We start from the raw sequence: 21,807 nt of genomic DNA, 5'->3' as shown, positions 1-21,807 counted from the left end.
CTCACAGGCCTCTGCAGGCCCTTCTAGGAGACCCTGACACCCTCACAGCCCCCCTGCAGGCACTTCTAGGAGACCCTGGCACCCTCACAGGCCTCTGCAGACCCTTCTAGGAGACCCTGGCACCCTCACAGGCCTCTGCAGGCCCTTCTAGGAGACCCTGACACCCTCACAGGCTCCCACAGGCCCTTCTAGGAGACCCTGACACCCTCACAGGCTCCCACAGGCACTTCTAGGAGACCCTGGCACCCTCACAGGCTCCCACAGGCCCTTCTAGGAGACCTTGACACCCTCACAGGCCTCTGCAGGCCCTTCTAGGAGACCCTGACACCCTCACATGCTCCCACAGGCCCTTCTAGGAGAGTCTGGCACCCTCACAGGCCCTTCTATAAGATCCTGTTGATCTGAGGGTATAGAATCACGATTATATAAATGTAGTGTTGTATAGGAATTGATCTGAGGGTATACAATCACGATTATATATGTAGTGTAGTATAATTATGGAGAGCAACTCTTGCTCAGCTAGATGATTATGTGGAATGGCTTGTGAAGAAGAAGGGGAGTCTTTTTGTTTTTCCTTTCCATAACAAAGGGATGACTTCTGAAGGCCTTGTACTATCTCGAGAAGATAAAGAGCGAGAACTCGAGGATGGAATAATGCCCATCCCGTTACCTCCTTATTAAAGAAAACAGGTGGCTGATAAAGAACAGGAATTGTGTTCGTAGACCTCCTTACTGGAGGAAAGCGGATAGTTAACAAGGCCATAAATTAGTTCAGACTGGTAAGAACACTGCAAGCTTGCAAGACCACCACATTCCAGGCGAGAGGTGAAAAGTGCATCGTGAGGAGGACTTCGGGGCCTTCCTCCCAAGGACCACCGAAGACCCTTGCCCACGATTTTTGGAAGAAACTGCGCAATCGCAAAGGACTGATAAGCTAATTAGCATAAGAAGCGAGAGTAGGCGGGTCTAGGTAATGAATATGTACAGGCGTTAATTGAATATTCATTGTTGCATTGTATAAATATGGGAGGGTTTTGTTACTCCAGGTGTGCAGGTCTGTGGCGGAGCGATCCCCCGTGTGCCATAAACACACCTACTGTATAACTTTCGAGTTAGAGAGTCTATTTCCGTACGTCACTGTCACCCTCACAAGGTTGCCGCAGAGCAACCTGTCCCCAGGCCCTCCTAGGAATGCCCCCAGCCCTACCACGACCCCACAAAGTGACCTGTCCCCCGCAGGCACTCCTAGGAGCGCCTGCCCCGCCCCCTCCAGGCCCTCACGGAGGCGACGCATCGCGACTCGTTTTGTCCCTCCGACGCTCCCGTCGAGGCCCCGCTGTTGATTGGGCGGGAGCGCCCGTGGGGGGTGGGGCGGGTTGTCTACTTCTTCCCCCGGTCGGAGCGGGGCAGGCGGTGCCGCGCCGCAGTGTGCCGGGGCCATGGCGGAGGTTGTGCGGGGCCCTCGCAAGGCTCGCGCCAAGAGCAGACCCAAGGTACGGGGCGAGCAGCGGCGCGGGGGGAGGGGGGGGCGGGAGGTCCCCGTCCTGGTGGCCGGGGGTGGGCGGGGAAAAGGCCTCGGCCCGGCGGCTGGGGGGTGCCTCTCAGCGCCGCCTCCCGTGCGCGGCGGCCCGGCTGGCAGCCGTGAGGCGGGTCTGGCGTGGCGGGGGGTGTCTCTGCGCGCCTCGGGGGCTTGGGTCGAGGGAGCTGAGCGGCCTTTGGGGTGGCTCCTTGCGTTGCTGAGCTAAACCGGTGGGAAGCGTGAGGGGCTCCGGGCCGCGTCAGCTCGTCTTGTCCTCCCCCCATTCCCACCGCGACCCCGCCGCCGAAAGCGGTTCGGTGGGAGCGCGGAGAGGGGGCCCTGCGCTTGGGAGGGTGCCCGCCGGCTTGTCGCCCCGGGTAGCTCCGCCGAGCGGGGCCGTGGAGCGGCAGGACCGAGCGGCGTTCCTGCTCGGAGTGTTTCCCACCTGCCGATCCGGCTCTGAAGCGTGGGGGGGCCTGTAGCGGCCCGCGGGGCCCCCTCGCCCCTGGCTTGTGCCCCGGTGGCTGGGGGTCGCTCTGCCGAGGCTCGTGTTGAAGGTGGTGGGGCTTGAGGAAAGCAGGTGTGGAGTCTTGTGGCTGGGAAGGAGTAACCGCTTGTATCAGTACAGGCTGGGGGTGGTGTGTTGGAGGGGAGCTCTGCAGAGAAGGTCCTGGGGGTGCTGGTGGGTGACAGGGTGGCCGTGAGCCAGCAGTGTGCCCTGGGGGCTAAGAGAGCCAATGGGATCCTGGGGGCATCAGGAGGAGTGTGGCCAGCAGGTCGAAGGAGGGGATCATCCCCCTGTGCTGCCCTGGTCAGGCCACACCTGGAGTGTTGTGTCCAGTTCTGGGCTCCCTGGTACGGAAAGGACAGGGATCTCCTACAGAGAGACCAGAGAAGGGCTACAAAGATGATGAAGGGCCTGGAAGATCTCCCTTATGAGGAAAGGCTGAGTGAGCTGGGGCTGTTCAGCTTTGAGAAAAGAAGCCTGATAGGGGATCTGATCAATGATTATCAATAGCTGAAGTGTGGGTGTCGTGGTTTTACCCTGGCTGAGAGACGAGATCCATGCAGCTGCCTGCTCCTTAAAGGAGAAGAGCAGGAGAAGGATGTGTGTGTGAGGCAAGGGAAAGGAAAAGGAAGGGGCAAATAACAACCCCAAAACCAAGAAACCAAAAGCCTGTGGGTTGGGATAAGGATTGTTTACTAAAACAGCAGAAATATATAACAATGCTGACAGGACTTTAGAGCAAAGAATATGTGAAACTGTTGGTACCCAATGCAGTGTCTCACCGAACCCACAGCTCAGGCCGTGCCATCCAGAGCCGTCCCAGAACCCAACTGTCCCCCAAAAACTGCGTGTCCTGGAGCTGCCCCCCCTACTCATACCAGCCCCCCTTTATACTGAGCATGGTGTCATTGGCATGGAATACTCTCTTGGGGCAGTTTGGGTCACCTGTCCTGGCTTCACCCTCCTTTCTCATGAATAGAGAAGTATGAAGAGCTGAGAAAGTCCTTGACTGCTTGACCACAACTAAAAACATCAGGGTGTTATCAGCACTGCTTCATTTTAACTCCCAAACACAGCATTCCATCCGCTGCTACAAATGAAGGGCTTTGTGTTCCTTGTGGCTGGACTGTTCAGGAGTTCAGTAGTTTGTGGGAATAATCGGAACCAAAATACCCCACCTCAGATTTGAGTCAAAATGGAAATATTTCCCTTGATTTCTTTGCCTCTTTTGCTCAGCAAACTGCACCACACAGAGCAGAGGCATCGGAGCTGTGGCTGCCAGAGCCCCCTGAAAATAAACCGGTGGGTTGGCCACTGTTTCATAAAACAAGTTAGATCCAAGTGTCAGCTGTGGCTGTGATTCCTGAACCAGCCAGTAAGGGCAATCCCAGTAGGGTAGCGTGTCATTGTTGTTGTTTTGATTCAGCCCCATAGCACGAGGGAGGCAGCTCAGTCTTAAGACTGCTGTGTAGGAGAATCAAGTTCCCTGAAGGAAAGCAGTGAGTCACAGGTGACACTGTAGCTCATTAGTGACGTGTGTGTGTGTGTGTGGTGACTCCAGCTGTCTCTGGCCACCCCTTCCAGCTGTAATTCACCATGAAACAATTCACTGGCCATCTCACGTGTGAGAAGCCAGAATCCTGTGGTGTTACACATGTTACACATGACCCTTCCCTGGCATGTCTGTTGCTGTTGTTGTGTCCAGCTCTGTTAATAGTCAGGGGTGTCTCTGAGGGTGCTGTTTGGGGCTGCATCATGCTAAGGACTCCATTCCCATGCCTCAGAAACAGCCATAATCCTTTGAAAAGCTGAAATTCTCATGAGCTGTGGGAAAGGCTGGCTCAGCTGTGGCGCTGCCAAGTAGTGGAACAGAGCCCAGGGCTTTCTGGAAATAGTAGCCCCACAGCTGAGTGTGGCCAGGACCCTTAACTGCAGGCTGGCTCAAACGTGGTGAGGTAGAAAAAACAGTGAACCTAGGCAGGACTGGTGAAGATGAGACTGTATGCTTGTGTGCATGTCGGTGGGCAGCACCTTCTCAGTGGCTTGTGGGGACAGAGGTGTGTTCTGAAAAATAACAGGAGTTCTTAGAGCGTGAGGTATTGTTCTCTGACCTTCTGGGAGAGGAGGATGGCTGGGCACAGGGCAAGGGCTAACGAACAGGCATCGGTCTTGACTTGGAGGCTGAAGTTCAGAAAGAGAGGACAGCAGGCTTTGCCTTAATGTTAATTCAGAACCTGGTTTCTCCCATCCTCTCCCAGGTGTAATCCCTGTTAAACTTCGTGGCATCTTTTTTTGCCTTGGAGGTTGAGAAGTGAAAGGGACTTTGTGAATTTTAAAAACAACTATTTTATCTAACAGTAGCGTTTGGGAGGAATACAAGATGCTCCTCAGAGATAAGGTAGTTAGCATGAGAGCTGCAAGGGGGGACTTTTGAGATCTGGGGGGTTTGTTTCTAAAGTATGCAGATCAGTATGCTGTCAAAAATGGGATCCATTGGCATACTAGTGTGTGGAAAGGGTTTGGGTTTGCATGGCAAGGCTTTGGTAGCTGTGGGGGAGAAGGGGGAAGCGCTGCAGGGATGGCTTCTGTGTGAAACTGCCAGGAGCTTCCTCTGTGTCCAGCAGAGTCAACACCAGCTGGCTCCAGGGCAGACCTGCTGCTGGCCAAGGCTGATCACCACATTGATGGGGGTATTGCCTCTGTGATAACATAGTTAAAAAGGGAAAAAAACCCCACAGGTGGCAGCTTTTTGCCACCAGAGAAAGCAGTGAGAAGGTGTGAGAAACCCTGCAGGCACCAAGGCCAGTGCAGAAGTAGGGGCAGGAGCAGAGATTCTCTGCAGCCCATGGAGAAGACAATGATGAGGCAGGTTGTTCCCCTGCAACCCATGGAAAATGATGGGGAGCAGAGATCACACCTGTAGCTATTAGAGAGACTCTGTGGTGGAGGAGGTGGAGATCACCTGAAAGATGCTGTGACCTGGTGGGAAGCCTGTGTTGGATTAAGCTCCTGCCAGGACCTGCAGACAGTGGAGAGGGGCCCAGTGAGGTGTGATGGGGAATTGTGTCCGGTGGGGGACCAGATGGGAGCAGTGTGGGCCTGAAGATCTGCACCCCAGGGAAGGGACCCATGCTGGGGCAGTTGAGGAAGAACCGAAGGACTCGTGCTAGAGAAGTTCATGGAGGACTGTCTGCTGTGGGAGGGACCCCATGCTGGAGCAGGGGCAGAGTGTGAGGAGTCCTCCCCTGAGGAGGAAGGAGCAGCAGAGACAGTTTGTGACAGACCCCAACCCCCATCCCTGTACCCCTGTGCTGCTGGGTGGAGAGAGAGAGAGAGAAACAGGTGAAGTTGAGCCTGGGAAGAAGGGAGGGGTGGGGAAGGGTTTAAGATTTGGGTTTATTTCTCATTACTTGACTCTGATCTGATTGGTAATAAATGAGATGAATTTAATTCCAAGTTGAGTCTGCTTTGCCCATGACAGTCACTGCTGAGTGATCTCTCCCGCCCTAATCCTGACCCAGGAGCATTTTGTTCTGTCTCCTCTCCCCAGCTGAGAAGGGCAATGATAGAGCAGCTCTGGGGGGCACCTGAACCCCAGCCTGTGTCACACCACCACCCACCCACCCACCCAGCCCAGTCCCATTTTCCAACCCGCGCTCTCATCCGCACGGTGCTCCTCACACTCCCCACAGACCTCTGGAGGGTCGGTGCTGTTCTTCAGGTCACTTCTTAAAAACCTACATTGTCCTGTATATTTTAAGAGGCTCAGGAGTCAAAACAAGGACAGGGAGAGATCATTCTGTCATCGAATGACATGGGCAAAACAGGCTTAACACAGAGTGAAGGAAGCAAGATACCTCATTTATTACACTACAGAGAACAGTGAAAGGGGAGTCGGGGGCACGACCAGATCTTAAACCAAACGAACCAGATCTGAAAACACTTTCCCCCCATCACTCCCTCCTTAGCAGACTTTAGTCAGGATTTTCCTCCCTTCTCCCCTGTTCACAGTGCAGGGGAGGCAGGGAAACTGGGGTTCTTGGTAGCACCTTCCCCCCACCCCTCCATTCTAAGCAGACTTCCCTTTAGCCATGATCTTGCTCCCTTCTTCCCCCTGCTCACAGTACAGGGGGGCAGGGACTGGGAAAAAATGGGGTTCTCAGTTACTTCTTCATGAGCTGTTTTCCTCTTCCAGATCTTAAAAAGCCTTCATCTGCAGGGACTGGGAGATGGGGCTTCGGTCAGTCCCTTGCAAGTTGGTTTCTCTCTCGGCTGGGGGGAGGGAGCATTCATTCCACACCCTCCCCCTGCTGCACCGTGGGGTCTCACCCACAGGAGACAGTCCTCCACGAACTTCTCCAATGTGAATCCTTTCCACAGGGCTTTATCTTTGTCACAATGTTTCTCAGTCCCAGTCCTCAACAGGTTTCCAAACCTCCCCCCAGTGGACCTGTTCCAGTGCAAATATTTCTCATCTCTGTCTCTCTGATTCTCCTCATGGCTGCAAGTGCTGGCAGGGGTTTTGTTCTGATGTAGGGTCACTGTGTCTTCTCTATGTCTCCACCTGCTCCATCCAGAGCAGCCTGGGTCACCCCACCACAGGAAATAACTGGCTTTGAGTTAAATGTCAGGAGATATTTACCATAACAACAAGTCCTAATTTAAAGAATTATGCTGATCCATTTTAAATTTCTCACCTGTAGCCTTGGGGCATGTCAGAAACATTTGCAGGTGTTAATATAGTGGGAAACACAGCCTGAAAGCAAAGCCATTTTTTAAAGAAGCTGTGAGTGTACATTTGAAGTAAAATTAGTCTTGAGATCAAGGTTATCTAGTGTCTTTTTCAGTTGTGTTCTTTGTTACATTATCCGGGTCATCCAGAGCTGGAGCACTGTAACCTTTTTTTTTCTTCTCAGTTTTGCTTCCAATAATCTGGCAGGTGTATGCAAGCAACTAGCAAATTGGCAAAACACTCTGTCATTTTTGTTTGCTTGTTTGTTTTACAAATTGCCAAATGGTTTGCAAATTGACAGAGGCTTTGGTGATTTCCTGCACAACATTATTTCAACAATATTACTGCTTTGGGAAGGGGGCTGGCCTACACTTTAGACTAGCTTGGAACTGTTTGCCTTCTGCCTCATGTTAATTTAAAAGTAGTTAAGCTTTAGGCTGCTACTAAATTTTTTTTTCTACGTCTCTGGTGTGTAACACACATTGAAAATAGGTATTTCAGTGTTTGTGCAGATCTTGTGATTGTTTTAGATTGCAATTAGAGGATGTGTTCCAGACTTTCTTCTGAAAGTAATTTTTCCAAAATGATTTTCATGTCTATAAAACTTAAATATCAATCTAACTCTTTATGGTTTTACAAAATCTAATGACTCTCTTTAGAGTTCAGGGTACTGTTACTTTGACTCATACATTAATGAAACACTGTCCTGGGATGTGCCTAACTTTTTACGTAGGGATGTTGAAGCATTGCTCAAGAAGCAACCAAGAAAATAGATGCTGATACACAGTCTTCCAAGGTCAACTAAAGAACAGGGGCCTTTTTAGTGCCTTTTTTTTTTTTACCTTTAATGCTGTGAAAGTTCATGTGTTGGGTGGCTCTTGGAGTTGTGAATCTAGCAAACACTCTTTTTGGTGACGGTGGAATTTGGGATGTGAGGGGGTGAGACTCACTTGGTGGTGACACTGTTATTTTATCTTTTTTTTTTTTCTCCCCCTAGGAAAAAAAGAAAAAAAGTAGTGAGGAGTCCCAGACACAAGAGTCTGATGTCTTCCTCCTCCCTGTGGCAGAAGGGTCTTCTCAAGCCAGTCAAGTGCAAGTGGAACATCTTGGAGAACTTACAGAAATTAATCTCAGTGATGAAGGAGAAGGTGACAAAAAAGAAGTGTGTGACAACCCCCAGGGCGATTCAACTTCAGCACATGAAGTCTCTGCAGCAACTCTGGAGGCCCCCACTGATCCAGAAGACTTCAAAGCTGATCCTCCCCATGAGGAGTGTGGGGGGGATGTTGAGAAGAGTGGAAAAAGCCGGTCAGACAAACCTCACCGCCCTGCAGAGGCGGTTGCTAGTGGGTCAGGAAGCTCTGATTTACTGAGTGGGAGCTCTCCTTCCAGTGCTGCTGGCTCTCAGGCAGCAGTGGGCTTTGTGTGGGACAAAGGAACCAAAAATGTGCAAGATGTTAGGAATCCTCTTTCCTTCTATTCAGAGAAGCTTCCTTTTAGTATCTCCCAGCTCTCTGAGAGACCCAAGACTCGTCCTGTTCAGCAATCAGGAGTGAAATCGGTTTATCCAGACTTGTCAGCTGAATTATCCTATGAGAGACCAACCGTAATCGCTGTCAAACCGCTGCTGCACAGTGAAAAGTTGTACCCAGAGCTCCCAACTGAACCAGAGCTGGTCCCCTTCACCAGAGAACAGCTGAAAATCTTTGAGCCCTGTTCATGGTTGGAGAATGTTGACTCCTACGTGGAGGAATTTGAAAGTGTTGCTCATCAGGACAGGCATGAATTTTACGAGCTGCTCCTGAACTACATGCGCTGCAGGAAGCAGCTCTTGCTGGCTGAGGCAGAGCTGCAGGCTATGACTACAGACTGCCAAAATATTAAGGACAGACTCTGGACTTTTAAAGACGAACAGAAAACTGTGCAGGTGCTGTTCCTGCTTTTGAGCATGAACTATTTGGATGTGATTTCAGACATTAATTCTGCTTGCTGCCAAGTTCAGCATATTCAGGCTGTTCCGTGTTAAGAGATGCTTTCACTTTTGCTTTCTGTCTCTCCTCTGACCCCCAGTACTTCAGGGAATCACCCTGCTGAGATTTAAGATAGTTTGTTGTTTGATTTTTAAACTCTTGGTGCAGGTAGGGAAGTGGGATCTTTGTTCCTAGTCTCTTTTGGAGTCAGCCTCATGGCTGTAGTCGTTCAGAATGAGTGTGTACACCTAGTTCTGCCTGAAGTGTTGGGTGAAGTTTGTGTCTCAGTACTTCAGGTAGATGCAGGAGATAGGTGGTGGAGGAAGACTTCATCAGGATGACAGTAGCAGGGATGTCCCACTTGGCCTGCTGGCTGTAGTGATATTATTTCACTTGATATCACACCTGACTCTCCTGCTGTTGGAGGTAGCAGCTGCAGAGGCGTTTGAGTCCTGCTCATGGGTGACTCTGATTCTCCAAATAGAGCAGGAGTGAGCTCTGTTAGCTCTCAGTAACTGTTAGCTGTGGTTTTAGCCAATTCCAGGGTGGTCATGCTGCTCTGTAGCATTTCTACCTGCAAATCAGAGGCATGCATCATAAAAATTCTTCCCCAAACTCATTCTGTGTCACTTCTCTTTGGAGCTGGATGTTACAGCTTGAGCAAATGAAATTGTTCCTACACTTGGATGCTCTTTATAGCCAGCGTGTCATCAAAGGTGTCCAAGAGTGTTAAATATCTATGTATGTGGCAGCTTTTGCTGTGGTTTGTGATGCAATGCTTCTCCTGTGCAGCTCCTCAGAGTTGAGATATTGAGAGACACCTGCAAAAAAATAATGAATCTTTTCATTTTTACTGCAGAATAGAGCAGAACTTCACTGAAAGCATTTTGGCTTCGCTTTTAGATCCCCACTGGACATCATACAGTTGACTAATCACAGAACAGTTTGGGTTGGAAGGAACCTCTAAGATCACATAGTTCCAACCCCCTGCTATTGGCAGGGACACCCTCCACTAGACCAATTTTCCCAGGACCTCATTCAGCCAGGTCTTAAAGACTTACAGGGATGGGGCTTCCACAACCTCTCTGGGTGCCCTGAGCCAGCGCCTCACCGCACTCGTAGTGAAGAATTTCTGCTTAAGACTAAGCTTGTTGCTTGATATAGCCCATCCTTATCACTGTGTGTTTATTGTATGTCCAGAATCATTGAGTGTGTGAGGTTGGAAGGGATCTTTAAAGGCCATCTAGTCAGACCCTTCCTGCAGTGAGCAGGGACATCTTCACTAGAGCAGGTTGCTCAGAGCCCCACTGAATGTCTCCAGGGATGGGGCCTCTACCACCTCCCTGAACAACCTGTGCCAGTGATCCACCACCCTCATATTGAAGAACTTTTTCCTAATATCCAACCAACATCTTCCCTTTTCAGGTTTAAGCCCATCATCCCTCGTCCTGTCGCCCTTGTGAACAGTTCTTCCCCAGCTTTCTTCAGGCATCTTTCAGGGATTGGGAGGCTGCTATATATATAAAGCTTTTATTTCCAGATTAGGAAAAATAGTGCAGTTAACTTCTGAAAATTTTAAGCATATGATGGGGAATTCCTGCAAATATGCAGTTCTGAGCCTTAGAAAAATATTTATCTTGATTCAGTTCATATTTCAGCTGTAAAGTAGCAGATCCAGGAGCAGGTATGCTTACTGGGAGTAGAGATAATTGGTTTTGTTCACATCTGTCAGTGGTACAGACAAGTCACTTCATGTCTCTTTCTGAGTAAGAGTTACTGAGGTTTTATTGAGAATTTTTTTTTGTCAGAGGTCAGGGATATGAATCTTCAGTAATCAGCAGCTCTAAAAAATGTGTAGTATGTTCTGACATGTTTATCTCTTCCACCTGTGAAGTGGCTCTTTCTGTGAATGCTTTGGAATCACCTGAAGGGAGGGCTGTGTCAGGGTTAATTTCTGTGAGAACACTTGACCCAACAAAATTGACAAAGCCACTTAAATAAAATAATTGCTTTCTTTTCAGGGTGTCTGTGCAGATCAGTGCAAAGTGACAGGTCACCATCGCTACCAGACAGTGGAGCTGAATGAAAATGCGTTGGGAGAACTGAAGAGGCTGTTTGAAGCCAAAGCAGAGCACGTGCATCAGACCCTGGCCCTGCACTCCTACACTTCAATGTTGTCCCGGTTGCAGGTGGAATCCTATGTCTACAGGTTGCTCAGCAGCTCATCCCTGCTGAGATCTGTGGCTCTTCAGCAGCACGAACATGGTGGGTTGCTGGTCTGGACTGGTAGTTATGTTCTGTGGGGCTCCCAGCACCTTGATCACCTGCAGTTCTGGAGTCTTGTGGTGAAACTTGTGTGCTGGAATGTGTGTCCTCTGACACTAAAACCTACTGAGATTAGTGAGACCTTCTTTCTCACTGGAAAAACTCCAGTTCTCTTACTGCCACTCTTACCTGGAGCATGGAAGCTGAATGCAGGAGTACCTTCTTCTGCCCAGGCTACATCCTGCCCTGGTTACTGTAGAGGAACACGGGGTGGGATGGGACATGTGGACTCCAGTCTTGTAGTGTCAAAGGGAACACATAGTTCAGTCCTTTTCCCAAATTGATTATGCACATTTCTAAAACTACTTAGATATTTTTTTCTGTTTCACTTTGTCTTGGAAGGCCATTTGAAATCTCTCCACTCCAATACTTGTAGATCCCTTTTATTTTCATCCTGGATGTGTTACTTCCTTGGGGTTGTGCCAGTTTAATCTTTTAGCTGAAGTATTCTTCCCTCTCCTGTCCCAGACATTGAGCCTTCCTAGTCCTCCTCTCTTTGCCCATTACCTTGTAGATACTTTATGTGCATTGTAAATGATGGTTCTTAAAATGCCTTCCCTCAACATAAACTTTTATCCGAATAACATCGTCTTATAATTAGCATCCAGTGTTGAATTACAATTTTAAATAAAGTTGTCTTTGTCAGATGTAGCAAGCAGCTCTGTTGAAATACCTGATATCTTAATATCTGTAGATACAGAGAGTTTTCCATGTAGCCCCAAAACCACTGCTACTTAAGCAACTATTCAGAGCTTCTTGTCAAAGCTCCTTAATTCTGTTTTTAATTCGCAGTTTCGAAGCAGTCAGAAAATCTTTCCTCAGACTTGAGCCACTTGAAGGAATGCATCAGTGTCCTTTTCAGTTTCACTCGCAGAGTCATCGAAGATCCTCAGTTTCAGTGTGACCTCCTCCTGTGGCTGCGGAGACTGGTGAGGGAGTAAAACACAGAATCACGAGGTTGGAAAAGACCTTTGAAGATCATCAAGTCCAACCATCACCATCCTAAGCTAAACTATATTCCTAAGTACCTCATCTACCCTTTTTTTAAACTCACCCAGGGGTGATGACTCAACCACCCCCCTGTGCAGCCTGTGCCAGGCCCTGACAACTCTTTCAGGAAAAAATCTTTTTCTAATGTCCAATTTAAACCTGCCCTGGCACAGCTTCATGGCATTTCCCCTTGTCCCATCTCCTGTCTCCTGGCTGAAGAGACCATCTCCCACCTCTCTACAACCTCCCTTCAGGTGGTTGTAGGTGGTGATAAGGTCTCCCCTCAGCCTCCTCTTCTCCAGGCTCAACACCCCCAGCTCCCTCAGCTGTTCCTCATAGGATTTGCCCTCCAGCCCTTTTCCCAGCCTGGTTGCCCTTCTCTGGACTCACTCCAGGACCTCAATGTCCTTCTTATGGTGAGGAGCCCAGAACTGGACCCAGCACTCAAGGTGCAGCCTCACCAATGCTGAGTACAGGGGCACAATCCCCTCTCCAGACCTACTGGCCACACTGTTTTTGATACAAGCCAAGATGCCATTGGCCTTCTTGGCCACCTGGGCACACTGCTGGCTCATGTTCAGCCTGCAGTCACCCAACACCCCAGGCCCTTCTCTGCCTGTGGCTTGTAACCAAGCAAGCAGGCTTTTAAATACTCATCTGTAACTTGCTTTAAGTTGAGGTTTGCTGCAAAGCATGGGAAGAGAAATGGGGGAGGACAAAAGTGTAATTTAGTTAGCAAGACTATAAAGGAATGAACCTTGAAATTCCTGGCAGGATTCTGATTTACTTCCCTTTAGGTGTCAGTGCTGCAAAGAATAGGCTGTCCAGGTGATCACATCTTCCTCTTCAACCACATCCTTCGGTGTCCGGCTGGTATCAGCAAATGGGCTGTTGCATTTGTTCAGGTATGAATGTTTAATTCTTTATTGTCCAGAGGTTGGAGTGGGCAGGAGGGGAGGAGAGTCTTGTGCCTAGTAAGTTCTGCATGATTGGCACCGTGTTTCCAGATGTTTGGAATGATGGCAGTGAGGGGCTTGCTGAGAGATATGTTCACCCATGTTAGCCCAAACTTCAGCATGTTAAGAGGGAAACAGACTTCTCATTTTTAGCTAGAATGACTCCAGGGAGGGGAGTCAAGGACTTGCAGTGTGCCTCAGAAGGCCTTTTGCAGCAGCAAGTTTTTGTGTTCTTCAAGAAAAGGAAAGAATATTTAGACTTGAAGCAGCAGTTTTATGAGACAAGTTTTTTAGGGATGAGAAAGAACAGATTTTTATATCCTGCTCATTGCAATGGGACTGATTTCCCTGGAAAGCTTTTTAGTTAAGTAATTTCAAGGGCAGGGGTTCACTTTATGTAGAACAGGAGTGAAGATATCCAAAGGCAGTAGGGTGTTCTTGGAAAAACACTTTCACTCCTCTGAGAGGGGAAGAGGTTAGAAATCTAGCTGTAGGAAAAGGATTGCAATTACAGTAATAGGGAAGAGGCAAGTAATGAAATAAAAGGATGATTTAGTGTAGCATCTTAACTTTCACAATTTCCCAGTGTACTCTTGAGGAAAACTCCTATTGTTACACCATAGCAATACTTTCTCCAGGGTGTGGGAAATATCCTTTATGGATACTTTTTCATCTGAACAAAAAGCTAGTAAAGAATGTGACAATAAAGATGCTAAGTTCTCTGATAACATTAATTTGCCCTTTGTTTTATTTGGACTGTATTTAGATTTGCTTAGGGGTTTGTTTGGTTTTTTTTCCCCCATTTAATTTCAGATCAAAGTCCTGGATAACCCATCAGGTGTCTTTCATTTCATGCAGTCTCTTGCCTTGCTTATGTCTCCTGTCAAGTAAGTATCAGTATGATTTTATAGCTACTGAATTTTTTTTTAAGAGTAGAAAACATGATGTGAGATCTGCTTGTTTCTTGCAGGCAAAGTCATAAAAAAATACAAGTGTGAGATTCATGGTTTAATTCAAAATCTTTTTACTCATTTGTCTTCAAGTATGGTCTTGGCAGTGCATTCTCCTGCTGATGTAGCTTGCTTTCAGCTGTCACATAGCTTGTGAAGACTGAGATACCTGCGTGCTCTGTTACTGTAACTTCTGGAATAAAGTCCTTGCCTTGCATGGTGGCCTCTCACACTGTCTCTGCAACAAAAGAGTTTCAGTAAAGGGTTTGCTGAGTTGGTGTATGTGGTGCTTGAGCTGCTTACTGTATTTTCCATCCTTTTTTTTTTTCTTTTTATCTAGAAGGAATACATGATGCTTGGAGAAACTAGTGAAATCGATAATAAGTCAAAACTGTTACGTGCTCCAGATAAAATATTTTAACTTCCCTCCCCCTCCACCCTAATTTTAATGTCAGAGTGCTGATATCTAGGGTCACTGTTGTCATCTTGTTAGTTCTTTGACCCTAAGTTGAGTGGGAGTCCATACATGGGAGGCTGTTACTTTACAGGGTTGTGTTTTCCCTTTTCCTGTTTGGAACAGCCTGGGGAAGCAAGAGTATCCTGATGGCATACATATTGCCAGTGCATTTTTATGCTTGTGTTTTCAACAAGCACTAATTTAAGGTGTCTAAGGTGGTGCTGTCAAGTGTTGCTACAAGAACAAAGAGCCTCTCTCATGGCTGTCCTTACTGCTACAAGAAACTTGTGTGTCGCAGATGCAGCATGTCAGGAGCAAGCTTGAAGTTTGAGTTGGGTTTGTGTAATCACTGTCTTAAAAATTACACTGCATTTCTAGTAGGTTCATATTGTGGGAGTATAAGCTGAAGGAGATCAGGAGGGTGATGCTGTGCTGGAAACTTGAGGTGCTGCGTGCAGAGTTCTGCCACTATACTTCAAGTTAGAAGGAAATTGCATGTTATGTTTTTAAGCTTTGAATCACAGAATCACTTTGGTTGGAAAAGACCTTTAAGATCATCAAGTCCAACCCATAACCCAGCACTGCCAAGCCCAACACTAACCATGTCCCTCAGCACCACATCTGAGTGTCTCTTAAGTACCTCCTGGGATGGTGACTCCACCACTTCCCTGAAGACACCCTTCCTAATATCCAGTCTAAATTTTCCCTGGCATAACTTCAGCCTATTTCCTCTTGTCCTGTCACTTCTTACTTGAGAGAAGAAACTGACCCCCACCTGGATACACCCTCCTTTCAGGTACAGACAGTGATCAGGTATCCCCTCAGCTTCCTCCAGGCTAAACACCACCAGGTGCCTCAGCTGCTCCTCAAGACTCGTGCTCCAGACCCTGCACCAACTTCGTTGCCCTTCTCTGCAGCACCTCAATGTCCTTCTTGTAGGGAGAGGCCCAAAACTGAATCTAGCACTTGGGGTGTGGCCTCACCAGTGCCTAGTTACAGGGACAAGATCCCCTCTCTGGTCCCAGTGGCCACACCATTGCTGATACAAGCCAGGATGCTGTTGGCCTTCTTGGCCAGCTGGTCACACTGCTGGATCATACTTAGCTGGCTGTTGACCATACCCCCAGGTCCTTTAGACCAGGCAGCTTTGTGTCATACTGGATAATTTCTTGTTCTTATGTCTGTTTTTTTAATACCTTCTCTGAACTAAAAGATGACTTAATTCAGAATTTCTAACTTTTTAATTTTTGTAAACTTATTCTTTCAATCAGGAATCGCCTGGACTTCATGTGTCATATGAAACCAAGTGAAAGGAAAAGTTCTTCTTCATCTGGGAAAGAGTCTGGAAATTGGACCCTAGTAGATGAAGGAGGAGAAGAGGTACATAAAGTATCTTTTTCCCCCCTCCTTTCCCCCCCTTTGTGCTTTTGTTCAAAATGTTTCTATTGATTTTGTGAAACTGGGGGGAAAGAAAACAACCACCCTGATGTTCAGTTAAAAAGCATCATATGAAACTCAGACCTTTTTCACTATCCTTTTGTCTTAGTGATACAACTGTAGGTAGTGGAGCTTTCAGGAATGGGTGTCACCAGAGAGAATTTAGTGATCCACTGCACGCGAAAGGAACACAAAAGCAGACATGTGTTTGAATGTCTCCCCTCCAGAAGCTGTTTGGACTAGCAGAGCACTGCCTCTAGTTCTGTTTCCTAGCTGATGCAGACTTTCTATGTAGACACACAGACAGAAGAGGAGTTTAGAAGGTAGTGTGTGTGTGTGTGTGAGGGAGAGTTCAGTTGTACAACAGTGAAGCCCTTCTAACATGCATTGTGTTGTGAAGCTCATAAAAGTGTTTGTCTGTAGGATGAGGATCCTGAAACAAGCTGGATTCTGCTTTCGGAACATGACTTGATTTCCCTGTTGTCACAGTTTCCGTTTCATGAACTCTTTCAGCACTTCCTTGGGTTCAAGCCTGGAGGTAAATCAGCAGCTTAAGAGTTATTCTTCATCTTGCTTACGCTAATTGTGTTAATGACTGAACCTGCTACTGCATTTTGAGTGTCTCAGTGAAGGAATAATGAACCTGTGCAACAGCTCACACACTGAGGAGGTGAAGTGGAAGTGCATGCTGTGTGTATGGGATGACTTCAAAGCTTAGACCAATACAGGCATGCAAAGCGTTGGAGTCCTTTCACTTAGGTTTGGTCTGCTTGGCAGTTATGCTCATAGTTGTACTTTCAGAACTATTTTCCCCCCCCCTTTGCCTGTTAGATTTAACGTTACTGTGATTTTTCTTCAAGTTTGCTGAATTTCTAGACAACCACATGAAGATAACTGCTTGCTAGAGATTTTAACCTGCATACCTTACTTGTAGTCTCATACCAAACAGGTAGCTTACTGTTTGTTTCATAAACAAACATAAATTTCAGTTCACTATAACAGTGATCTGCTTGCTAGCTGTATGGTGAACTGTTGCTTTGAGTAATTAAGTTACTTAAACTCAGAGTCATACATTATTTTTGAGACTTATTTTTGTCTCGGTCGTAGGTGCTTATTTTCCTGAACGAACAACTCCCCAGGAGATGATGAAGATTTTTGCTTTTGCAAACTCCTTAGTGGAACTTCTGTCTGCAGGGCTAGAAACCTTTAACAGAGCCCGTTACCGACAGTTTGTGAAGCGAATTGGTCAGCTGATAAAGTAAGAGAATATCTTCTCTGTGATATGAGTATATCTCTTTCATACAGTCTGACTCAAGTTCAGAGCTGCTCCAAAATACAACGAACAGAAAACAAAACCCCACCAACCAAAACAGACAAAAGAAAAGACCTGGACAGTTCTTGAGTAGGCTTTGCTCAGTCAGTTTAAGGTTTATTTGACCTGGGAGTCTGAAATCCCAGAGTCCTTGGCTTTAAACTTACCAGTGAAGTGTGGTATGGCAGCCTAAATCCTGTGGGTACAAAGGAGCCAGGCTGACTTCCATCAGGGATATACTTAGGCTCGTCATGGTAGGTCTCTGAAATCTGAAAGTACATTGAATCACCCCTGTTTATAACCAGTGCTGTTGCTTTCTTTCCCTTGATAGTCAGAATTGTTTCAGGGTTTGCAGTTTGCCCTTTGAAAATCAGCATATTTTTGCTGTAAGCAAATGTAATTAAAACCTGAAAGTTGCTCTTTATATTTAAATCTCTAGCAGTCACTTTATATGCCTTCTGTGTTTTCAAGAGAGGGCAGGGTGAGGTGTGTGCACTTAAATCAGAAACAAAATCCATATCTATCTTAGTGTTATCACAGCAGTAACTTTTTTAGCATAATTACTACTATATGAGCTTCTGGGCTGTATTGCCACTTCATCATACAGGATTATCTGCAGGCTCCAAAGGTCATGCACAAACTACCTTGGTGTAACAGAATCTTAGGCATTCTTTTCTTGCAAAGCCAAAGAAGGGTAATGCAGAAATTTTAGACTAACCTGAGAGGGGAGAGAAATGCTATTTACTTGGAAATCTCCAGAAACCAGGGGACAAAAGGGTTGAACATATTTCTTGTGACCAGACTCTGATCTAGTTGGTTGTCTGTGTTTTTTATGTGGTGTTGACGTGTTTAATGATCCTCCTTCAACTTGTTTGTTCTGGTGTGTAGGATGACACTGTGTCATGTGAGTGACCACTGGGCCCAGTATGTTAGTGGCAATAAGCAGTATGGAACAGTGCCTCACTTCTCTGTGGAAAAACTGCAGCTGGAGTTCGATGAACTGTTCTTCAGAGCTGTTCTACATGTCCTGAAAGCAAAGAGGTAGGCTGTCCTGTGTGACCAATACTGGCTTTGCCCTGGAGGAGTTAAATATTTGAAACTGTGAAAATTTCTGTCTGCATCTTCAAATCCAACAGGTTGGGAGTCTGGCTGTTCATGTCAGAGATGCCTTATGGAACCCTGTCCAGCAGCATGCTTTGGAAGCTCTTCTTTGTCATGCACTGCGCAGAGAGCGAGCACCTGGAAAAGCTGTGCTCTACTCTGCAGCCTGCTGACTGCAAACGAAGACTCAAAGGTAGAATCCCTTTACTCTGAATCAGTTCTCATAGATACAACTACTGCTGCATCAGCTATGGGTTTAATTCTTTGCTGGTTTCACTGTTAAATGTGTGCTTTGCAGCATGACTGCTCCAGAAGCCTAAAGTGTCTTGGACAGTTTGAAGTTACAGCACTTGTTTGCTTGAACTGTCATTTTGAGAGTAGTTGCTGTATCTACTGTCTTAGTTTGCTTTCAGACAGTGACTGCTTCTGCCAGAAGCAGACTACTACAAGTGACTACAAGCAGTCACTACACAAATGTAGTCTCATATCAGGGCTTATCTTAACCTTCAATACTTGGGGTGAGATTTAAATCCTACAGCACAACATTTTGTATCACTTAGGGTTGGTTTGGGATTTTTTGTGAGCTGTTGACCTCTTGACAGTTCTAGAAGAAATACCCCAGCCATCCTTCATTTTTCTTTTCCCCTTCCCCCCAACTTACTGTCTTTGGCTTCACTAACTTATATTGTGGGAGATGGAGACCTGCTTATCTCTAACAATTATAAAGGTTTTCTTCTTTTGATGCTTTTGTCCTATATGCCACCTTTTCTTTCTCTTCCCTTTTGATTTCTGTCCTCTCTTGATCTGCTTAGTGGTTGTGGTGGCTGCAGCAGAGTTATTTAGAAGCCATTTGGAATGCTGCTTTCCCTTTGCTGCTTTCTTCATGGAAAATATTTCAGGGCTTGATTGGCAGGGAGACAGGCAAACAAAACAGTCCCTCCCTGCTTCTCAACCTCTTCTCTGTATTCAGGGAGAGCAAATCTCACTCAGTTTTACTCTTCAGCTAGCTTGCAGTCCAGATAGCTTTTTATGACATCAACAAAGCTTTTTGATGGAGGAGCAGAAGAAAATGGCCATTTTGAAGTTACAGAGAGTCTTGAGTCTCTGTAAGCTCAGCTCACGTTTAGGCAACTTTACGTGGTGTGTGGAGGGGATATCAAGCCAGTGGCTGTGTACACTTTACAAAGTGCTGGTCTGATTAGCACTTGCCAGCCAAAATAGTAACAGTGGCACTGTTCTAGTCTGAATTCTTATTTTTCCAAGAAACTTGCACTACATCTCAAAGAAAATGTAATATGATGTAGTGGGCTGCAGCTCTGACAGTAACTAACACTGTTTTTTGTTGGTTGGGGTTGTTTTTTTTTGGTTCAGGCTTTGTCTTGCTTCTAGCTAACTTTTATGCTGTAAAGTCCCTAGTATGCTGATGCAGGATGCTTTTATCCTCTTCATTCTTCTGAATGGGTTATGTCAGCATAATACCATTTTTCACAATTGTCTAGACAGGGAATATCAACAGTTCTTTCAGTGAAATCCATCTAATCTTCTGAGAATGCTTAATTTGTCTCACACCAGTAAAATGCTGACTTAATTTCCTGTAGTTCATACCCTAGAAGATCATGGCATTAAAATTGTCTTGGAAGAGAACCTTTTTGATTGATTTCTCTTCCAAAATTATGTGTGAGAAGTTAAGGCTGGTAAATCTGTGTGGTAGCCAGCCTTGAGAATTGATGAAGGTTTTGGGGCTGCACATGTGGAGGTGGGAGCATAGTTGCCTTTAAGGGATAAGTAGGAATAGCATGATTAAAAGTGAGTGCAGTGATGGAGCTGCACTTACTAGGACAACCTTTGGACTATGAGAGCTACCAGATACAAAATGACCCTTTGGGGAAGTATGGGAGGTCAAGTTACTTGAGATGTTCCACTGTTAACATCTGATTTACTCAAGAACGTGTTTTCACTGACAAGCAAAGACCTTGTAGTTTCTTCTTGGTATTTTGTACCTGTGTGAGTACAAGCCTCTGATCTCTGTAGGCTTTATAAATACAAGATCAACAATTGTGTCTTTGCTTCTGCTGCAGCTGTCAGTGAGAACCTGCTGAGCAACATTTCTGGTTGCAGGTTTTTTTACTGCAGTTGTCAAGATTGGAGGAGCCACTGATACTATTTTTCTAGGATCTCTCTGAACTTGGATAGTAATATGATCAGGCCTGATGAAACACAGATCACACATCACAGTGCTAATGTGACAGTTGCTGTAGTAAAAAGCTAAAGGAGGGAAGGTTTAAATTAGGTATTAGGGGAAAGCTTTTCACAGAGAGAGTGGTGAGGGGCTGTAACAGAGAGGTGGTGGATGCCCCATCCCTGGGGGTGTTCAAGGCCAGGTTGGATGAGGCCCTGAGCAACCTTGTGTAGCTCCAGGCCTGGAGGTTGTTGTCCCTGCCTGTGGCAGGGGGTTGGAGCTCTGTGATCCTTGGGGTCCCTCCCAACCCAGACCAGTCTGTGATTCTATGATAATCACTCATTCCTGCTGTGTCCTACACCTTCCCCACACTGTGGGTCATTCTGCTGTGCCTTTATATGTAGCAATGGCATAGTAGGGTTTTTTTTGGTCCTTCTGCATTACCTTAAAAACCACAAAACAACAGCCAAGTGTGCTGTAACTTCTGAGATACAGGTAAAAAGTAGTATTAAGAAAGGGAGATAAAGGAATGGGGCATCCCTTGTATGTCTGTCGCACCTGTCAGGAGTGTAGTTTAACCTCACTGTATGGAAAAATCTTTACTTAAATTGCACAATCCTCTAGCAAATCCCAAACTGCTTTTGAGACATATAGACAGTACAAGTCTGACCTTAGGTTGAAGTACAGTTGTAAAATTTTTGAAAGCCCTTAAAATCTAAGTGGAACTGTTTGGTTGCAAGCATGCTGCATGCTTGCTTGTGCAGATGAAGTAGTTGACTACTACAGTGATAGCTTTTCCACAATATTAAGCTGGTGTAAACAGCTGGCATGTTATGCTTCAGAGGAAGCAGACTGCTCTCCAAAGGGTTTCACTGCTCCAGTGCAGCTTGCAGTGCTTGCTTTGCTGCACAGACTCTGTTTAAAGTTATTTGGAAGGAATATAAATTGTTTTAAAATCCTATCTGGGTTTCACAGGGTTTTTCTACCCTTTCCCTTTCTTTTGTTCCCCCACCTGGAGGACTGAAATGTTTTGTTTGTGTTTGGCATTGTGCCACTCCTGTCCTGTGCAACTTCAGTCCTCTTCTCACAGATCATTTTCCAAACAAGTGCCTTCAGTAATTTTCCTGTATTGAGTATGAGAAACTGAACCTGACCTTTCCTTGTAATTCTTGGACCTAACCTAGGCCTAGGGCTAGGTGTTTGTGGTACTTTCACTTGTAACTGGCATAGCATGATTGCCCTGGTTTAGTTGCTGCTTGAGAACATAGTATTTGGAATGGGCAGAGTGTCTCAACCTGGTCAAAACCTCTCTTCTGTGCTTGGATGGGCTTAGGTTCCATCTTCTCTTGACTGTGCCCTGATTAAAACTAG

General features: G+C 46.5%; 1 protein-coding gene across 1 annotated transcript in view; it reads left to right on the top strand.

Moving 5' to 3' along the window:
- Positions 1 to 1,406: 1,406 nt before the first annotated feature.
- The window catches only part of EPG5 (ectopic P-granules 5 autophagy tethering factor), a gene marked incomplete at its 3' end in the record, with an annotated part of 60,637 nt that continues 40,236 nt past the window's right edge, over positions 1,407 to 21,807 (top strand). The window contains exons 1-11 of the mRNA XM_084278717.1: positions 1,407 to 1,493; positions 7,757 to 8,686; positions 10,751 to 10,994; positions 11,847 to 11,983; positions 12,842 to 12,949; positions 13,814 to 13,887; positions 15,679 to 15,787; positions 16,268 to 16,382; positions 16,952 to 17,102; positions 18,045 to 18,197; positions 18,293 to 18,450. Coding sequence (XP_084134843.1) covers positions 1,440 to 1,493; positions 7,757 to 8,686; positions 10,751 to 10,994; positions 11,847 to 11,983; positions 12,842 to 12,949; positions 13,814 to 13,887; positions 15,679 to 15,787; positions 16,268 to 16,382; positions 16,952 to 17,102; positions 18,045 to 18,197; positions 18,293 to 18,450 — 2,233 coding nt within the window. The 5' untranslated portion in view covers positions 1,407 to 1,439. The remainder of the gene's footprint in view (positions 1,494 to 7,756; positions 8,687 to 10,750; positions 10,995 to 11,846; positions 11,984 to 12,841; positions 12,950 to 13,813; positions 13,888 to 15,678; positions 15,788 to 16,267; positions 16,383 to 16,951; positions 17,103 to 18,044; positions 18,198 to 18,292; positions 18,451 to 21,807) is intronic.

The sequence above is a fragment of the Gallinula chloropus genome, assembly GCF_964237585.1.
Source record: "Gallinula chloropus genome assembly, chromosome: Z".
Taxonomy (NCBI): Eukaryota; Metazoa; Chordata; class Aves; order Gruiformes; family Rallidae; genus Gallinula; species Gallinula chloropus.
This window is presented reverse-complemented; position numbering and strand designations above follow the sequence as displayed.